The 7,500-nt window shown below is 32.3% G+C and overlaps 1 protein-coding gene across 10 annotated transcripts in view; it reads left to right on the top strand.

Annotated features, from left to right (window-relative positions):
• The window catches only part of LOC105423467 (uncharacterized), a 16,550-nt gene that overhangs the window by 2,138 nt on the left and 6,912 nt on the right, over window positions 1-7,500 (top strand). For all 10 annotated transcript variants that reach the window (XR_016141426.1, XR_016141427.1, XM_089085408.1 and 7 more), the window contains one exon: window positions 3,551-3,703. Coding sequence is in view for 8 of the 10 variants with exons in the window: in XM_089085408.1 (XP_088941534.1) it covers window positions 3,551-3,703 (153 nt within the window). In the remaining 2 variants the exon portion in view is untranslated. The remainder of the gene's footprint in view (window positions 1-3,550; window positions 3,704-7,500) is intronic.

Here is a 7,500-nt window from a genome sequence, read left to right as displayed (position 1 = left end):
AAAATTTTAATTTCTTGGAACTTTAAATGTCTATAACATTTGATAAAATTACTATTTTTCAAAACCGAATGATCAAATCTTATATATATATAGTCTATTCATTAAAAAAAAAATTAAGAAAAACTTATAAAGATTTTCAAAAAAGAATACATAAAGGTAAAAAGCGTGATTCTTTTCTACAACAGAACACTTCAAAGATTTTAAGGCTATGATTCGTTTTGAATGTTCAATTTTTATTCTAAAACATCGAAAGATATTTACAAATTATATATTTCAATTAGTTAGTAAAACACGCAGAAAAAATTTGTTTTATTTAAGAAAATAAAAGGGATTGATTTTTGGTAACTTTTGTAACATTACATACTCTCTTAATGAGCGTAGTGGGAATTAATTAGGCAGATAGAAAATATACAATTGACTTGTCTTTGATTACAACCAGTTAGGATACCGATGTGTCGAATATTTGTTTAATTGTTCAAAGCGATAAGAGCTATATAAATGCTATATATTGATGATGTGTCAACGACAGAGTAATGTGTATGTACGAGGGTAGTCTGAAAAGTTTTGAGCCTTAACATGAAGATGACTCGTCAAAACCATTCTAGTACTACAATAGTATATGCTTTGAAAGATTTTTGTGAAAATTTCAGCCATTTTGGACGCTCAGTTGTTGACAGTCGTTTGTGTCAGTCGATGTCAGTGTTTTTGTAAAAATGGAAAAAATTGAATATCGTGCCGTGATTAAATTCTTACATTTGAAAGGCAATACGCCTGCGCAAATTAAAATCGAGTTGGACGCTGTTTACGGGGACTCTGCCCCATCACTTGCCACCATAAAAAGATGGGCAGCTGAATTTAAACGTGGTCGTACCAGCTTGGCTGATGATGAGCATTCGGGACGGCCAAAAACTGCGACCACCGCTGATAACATCGAAAATGTTCACCAAATGATACTGGATGATCGTCGAATCAAGGTTGGAGAGATAGCAGAGGCTATGGACATATCAAAAGAACGCGTTTGTTATATATTGACTGAAGAATTGGATATGCGCAAGCTATCCGCGCGTTGGATGCCGCGCTTGCTCACTTTGGACCAAAAACGAATTCGAATGAACATTTCCAATTTTCTCTGTTGGAGCAGTTCAAGCGAAACGAGTCAGATTTTTTGCGTCGATTCATAACTGTAGATGAAACTTGGATCCACCACTACACTCCAGAGAGAAAAGAACAGTCAAAACAGTAGACTGCAAAGGGTCGATTCCATCAGCTGGGAAGATAATGGCGACTGTTTTTTGGGATTTCACGGAATTATGTATCGACTATCTTGAAAAAAGTAAAACAATAACGAGAGCGTATTACGCATCATTACTTGATAAGCTGAAGGCAGAAATTGCAAAAAAATGGCCGCATTTGAAGAAGAAGAAAGTGCTGTTCCATCAAGACAACGCACCTGCTCACACTTCGGCGGTCGCCATGGCCAAAATTCACGAACTGCACTTCGAGTTGATTGACCACCCACCGTATTCACCAGATCTGGCCCCCAGCGACTTTTTCCTGTTTCCTAAGCTTAAAATTTCGCTTGGAGGACAGAGATTTTCATCGAACGAGGAGGTCATCGCATACGTAAACGCTTATTTTGCGGAGCAAGACGCCAACTACTATTTGGAGGGGTTAAAGAGGTTAGAGTATCGATGGGAAAAGTGTATCGACTTAAAAGAAGATTATGTTGAAAAATAAAACTATATTTGATCGAAAAAATACTTGTTTCTATGTTAGGCTCAAAACTTTTCAGACTAACCCTCGTATATGTGATCAAATATAATGCATCTCGAATCATTTGAAAATTACCTTATACACATATTTCCAAAAAAGAGAGAAAAACTCGTCAAAATACATGTATAAAAAATGCGATAAAGTGATATGTATATGAGATATATGTAACTTTCTTGCAACTTTATTGTCTTTTTTGCACTATATTTGATTTGTAAAAATAATTTCTTACGAGAGAAAGATTGCCATATGAACGATACTTGCCCATAATATTTTATAGAGATTTTCAAATATATAAAACGTAGGAGGCAGCTCGACAGGAAAGACGAATCAATTTACAAGTTATCTGAATATATTAACGAAGATATTTCTAAATTCGAAGATAATTCTGAATATATTAAGAATTTGGAGAATCGTTTGATTGATTCGTAATTAATTATATTCGATTTTTATAATATCATGAGAGTTCTATTACGCATCTCTCGCATGATAATCACGGAAATGAAAAAGACGTAATAGGAAAATGATATAAAAAAAGTGCTTGCTGATTCTCTTGAACTCAAGTAACATAATGTACTATTGTACAATATGTACAATATGTACAATATGTAAGTACACATCATCTTGAGTTTTCTTCATTGACAGAAATTTATTAATTCGTAAAAACAGCATACGAAACGTACAAAAAAGCATAAAGAAGCACGACGATATATTCGCGTAGCCAAACATTTGGCGTAGCCAATGTTAAAGAAACTGCGTTACGAAATTTTCTCTCGATTTATATCAATCGAATATCTTCTATCGAATATCGTTCGCTGTTCTCACTGTGCTTACTGCGCTTATTATTCGCTGTTGATTCTGTCATAAAACGCGCAGTAAATTGTAAATTGTAAATTGCAAATCGTAAATCGCAGATCGCAAATTTCGATTACACACGGATCGCACGTATTTCGTTTACGTATGCGTTAGCCAAGCTCGATGTGCATAAGCGTAGTTTCCGGCCGAGTCCCCCGATCGTCAACTACTATGGCGCTCGATACAGTCTACTTGCGCATTAGTATAGAGCAAGTGCTAATTTACTTGTCATTTCACATTTAAAACCTAAACGAATAGTTGTATTCTCTCGCTATGGTGTCAAAATAATTGCCTATTGCATTTGTGAATATCGATCATGTTGAGAAAAAAATTATGTTACGCGACACAAGTACTCTCAAGGAAATATTGATACAATTGTCAGTCATCGTGCGCGTGTATGCATGCATGCGTGCGTGCATACATGTGAAAATCGTAGGTGTATAATTCAATATTGTTCTCTCTTCTTATCGCAACGTTTGTCATATTATCGTTTGATGGAAATATGATTTAACGACACAAATACGACACAAACGATGTATGCTTCAAGATTGATCTCTATCTCTCTTTTTCTATCTCTCTCTTACGATATCCTATCATAATAATATTCTAGAATGGTGAGATATCTCTAGAACGATGAGATAAATCAAGAGGACGAAAAGAAACTAGCAATTATACGTATGTTTCTCTTTTCATAAATCTGTGCAAAAATCTTTATGCCGTGTGTTAGCGAGGAAGAAAATACTTTCGGATAAGATAAAGATCATTTTTATATCTCATGTATCTTCGTGTCAATACGTTATCGTGATAATCACAGAATTGCAGCAAATTCCAATATTTTTATGCACTTAATATTCTACTTCTTATTACATGATACATTTATAACATTGCTTTTTGTAATATTAATATTACGATTGTGATTATACAGAATACGAGAGACTGGTCGTTGTACTTACTGGATTGTGCCTTTAGCGTCGGTGTCGTAGGTACATTGGTTGTCTTCGTTTGGAGAGGGATTTGGATCGTCATTGACATTTACCTATTTCCAGCAAATCCAGAGTATTCTGCCGTTGGCTCATTGGTAAATATACGAATTTTGCACGTCGATAATCAACAATATTCAAAGATTTTTTAAGATAATTATTGATTTAATTGCCTTGTGTTATAATAGCATTCGCACACAACACGAACACGCGCACTTACATCGACCTCGCATGTGCTCGTTTCTTTTTCAAATAAAATGAAAAATGTATTTGTATATTTTCTTTTACTTTTTTATTCATTTCTATCTATTCGCCTTATTCTATCATTTCGTTTTGTATGTATAACCTATTCCTCATTATATTATTAACCTTATTATATTATTAACGAGAATATAGTTCTCTATGAAAAACACAAAAAGCAAATTTATAAGAATGTTTAAATCATGATCGAATATAGGAGTGTAAAAAAAAAGAAGCAAGGAAAGAATAATAGTAGTAGTAGTAGTAGTAGTAGTAGTAGTAGTAGTAGTAGTAGTAATAATAATAATAATAATAATAATAATAATAATAATAATAATAATAATAATAATAATAATAATGGGAAAGTGAACAGTAAATAGAGTATAAATAGAAAGTAGAGTGATAATAGAGATAAATAGAGTAACATTCAGTAACGAAACGATAATGACTGCGTGTAAGTGTTATAAATTATAGTTATAAAATAACTATTTTTATATATTTTAAGAACTAATAAACTTGTACGCAATAACAAGAATCTTAAATTGTCGTGTCGAATCATAATTTGTATCTTAAATTGTCATGGTTGAGTAAACATTAAACATTTTAATTTGTAAGCGGAAAATTTTAAACGCACTATCTGATATTATCAGCATACGGAATAATCCGAGACTTAATATCATTGTATCGTTAAACGTAAAATGATTAAATTATCTTTAATGCCAGTGTCATATACATAGTTGATGGAAAAGTTACAAACAGTTGCACACGAAATAAGAAAGAAATTTGACGATATTGGTACTTGAACTTAAAAATTGTATGGACAATCGTTTTTAATTCATCGCGATTATAGTCGATAAATGACAAGCAATCGCGAACAAAAGGATGTCAAAAATATAGAAAAATTACCTATCGCAAGTCGAAACAGATAACAATAATGATAATTACAGTTTTCAAACAAATAGATAATAGATGGTTTTCAACAGCAGATTAGGTCTTCGTGTCGAATAATCGAAAAATCGAGCGATTCAGGTTCAATTCCTGAAAACGGCTGTAATTGTCATTATTTTTATTCTTTACGCGACACCTAGCGTTCTTTCAAAATTTTTTATCTGGTTATTGCGATAAGTGTTACCGCATGCCTCAATAGTCGAATGGATAAGACATTCGCATGTAAAGCGAGTGATCCAGATTCGATTCCTAGCTAGAATAATATTTTTCGTAGTAAAAATTTTCAGGGGAATTAATCGATTTCAAATTTGATTATCGCATTAATAGGGAAGGGGAATTTAGATTTAAGCTTTGAGTAGATTACGTTGCAAGATTGTTGATTTAACGACACGTGGTTCCCGACAAGCATTGTCTTGTAATTCAGAAAAATTAAAAAAAAATTATTCAACACGAAGACCCAGTCTGCTATTGAAAGCCATCTATTGTCTATTTGTTTGAAAATGGCTGTATTATTATTATTTTTAATCTTTACGCGCCACCTAGCGTTCTTTCAAAATTATTTATCTGGTTATTGCGATAAGTGTTACCGCATGCTTTAATAGTCGAATGGATAAGACACTCGCATATAAAGCGAGCGATCCAAGTTTGATTCCTGGCTGGGGTAATATTTTTCGTAATAAAAATTTTCAGGGGAATTAATCGATTTCAAATTTGATTATCGATTTAATACGGAAGGGATGAATTTAGATTTAAGCTTTGAGCAGGCTACGTTGCAAGATCGTTGATTTAACGACACGTGGTTCGACAAGTATTGTCTTGTAATTCAGAAAAATTAAAATTATTCGATACGAAGATCCAGTCTGCCGTTGAGAGCCATCTATTGTCTATTCGAAACAGATATCGATCGGTAGGGCTTAATAAGCAAATCAAAGTTGTCAATGAGCACAATGCTGTCAGATGCATCTGTCAAGAGTTATAAGTCAAGAAAGATCAAAATTGGTCGGTCAATCAAAGCACTTAATTTTTTTGCAGAATATGAAAGTTTCGCAAATATATTAAAGTTACATATCAAAGTTATAAAGTATTTAATAAGATAAATTCAAGGATACTACATTCAAGTATATAGATGATATGTAAAAAAAAGGAATGAATAATAATATATATCAGGGTTTTCGTCAATGATTTCAATGATTTCAAATATAAGTCATCAGCTATTTATTATATCAGCTTTATTCGCTCAGCGTAGCCTTTGCTGCGATAATTAATTGTGTGCGTTTTAAACAGGAGGAGTCCATTTTATCAATGATAGCGCCGTGATTTCTGTGTACATGAAAACCGTAGATAATAATCCGACACCCGTCAATAATAATTGGACATTTACAGAATATATATATAGAATCTGATTATATATGAGTATGGTATCATGGAATTCGTCTTGCGGAATGCTTGTAGTTATATATAACTTAATATATAACTTTATTATCCACATATTTTGCAAAAGAATTAAGAGTACTTTGCTTGACTAACATTTTGACCTTTCATGACCCCTAATAATTCTTGATGTATCTGATCTAATGACTAGGTTCCGTAAAGCGCAATGCGTGCATTTTGTTATAATATACGTGACATGAACTATAGATAAATACGCGCATATGCGCTTTACGGAATCCAGCCAATATTATGCTCATTAACAACCTTGATCTAATTATCAAAATTGTCGATTGATACCTATTTCGATCTGCAACGCGATAGGCAATTTTTGGTATCCTTCTTTAAATAAAGTTATTTTTTCAACTTTCAGATAGTGAATACCCGCTTTCGAAACTGTAAATTTTACAGGCATACGGCGTACATACGCTGTACCATGCCATTATATACGCCTCGGTAGTTGGATTATATAATTGAATATTCACCAATTGTATGATTGCCGCGGCACATGGCACAATTGTCGGTTGGTGTATACATATGAAATGTTTTACGTGATTTACGTGTTATCCGTGATTTGTTATACTCGTTACGACTGGCCTAATTTACACAATTTTCAAGTGGGATAAATTTTAAAGTTTAAATTATATAAAAAGTTTACCTTCAGATTGTATTCGATTTTTGTTGATAAAAATTATAATTCAAGATTAATCACTTTTTCTTTACTTTTCCAAACATTTTTTGTTCGGCGTCCAAAGAAGTAGAAATTTTTTTCGATAGAATATATTCATAAGTGTACGAAAACTTTTCTATATTAAGAGATAAATATCCGCGGTTTGCACATTTTAAGTGCTTAATTTCAAAGGACTCTCAAATTTGAATAAATTGATTAACTTTCAGACAGGATAATTGGAAAAGTACATGGCGTGGTAGTATAATTAATGTGCGCGCATTCAAAATATTCTTAAAAAAAAATTTAATATATATGTACATGTATATAATTCTCCCAATACGAGAGTACAGTGCGATGGGAACGTTTCGGCTTATTTTCAAAATCATGGAAATCATGGAAATTGCGAATCCATGAAATTTTCTGGAAATTTATGTTGAAGACGGCTTGAAAATAAGCTAAAATGTTCGTATTAAATCATATTATCATATCATCATATTATCATCGATATAGTATAGTATCATATTAAACTCTTGTGCATTGAAAGAATTATATATACATATATATATATATATATATATATATATATATATACATATATATATATATATA

This window comes from Pogonomyrmex barbatus, unplaced genomic scaffold (genome assembly GCF_055798465.1).
Source record: "Pogonomyrmex barbatus isolate J1 unplaced genomic scaffold, ASM5579846v1 scaffold1, whole genome shotgun sequence".
Classification (NCBI taxonomy): domain Eukaryota; kingdom Metazoa; phylum Arthropoda; class Insecta; order Hymenoptera; family Formicidae; genus Pogonomyrmex; species Pogonomyrmex barbatus.
Note: the sequence above shows the minus strand (reverse complement) of the source record. Positions and strands in the feature narration are given on the sequence as shown.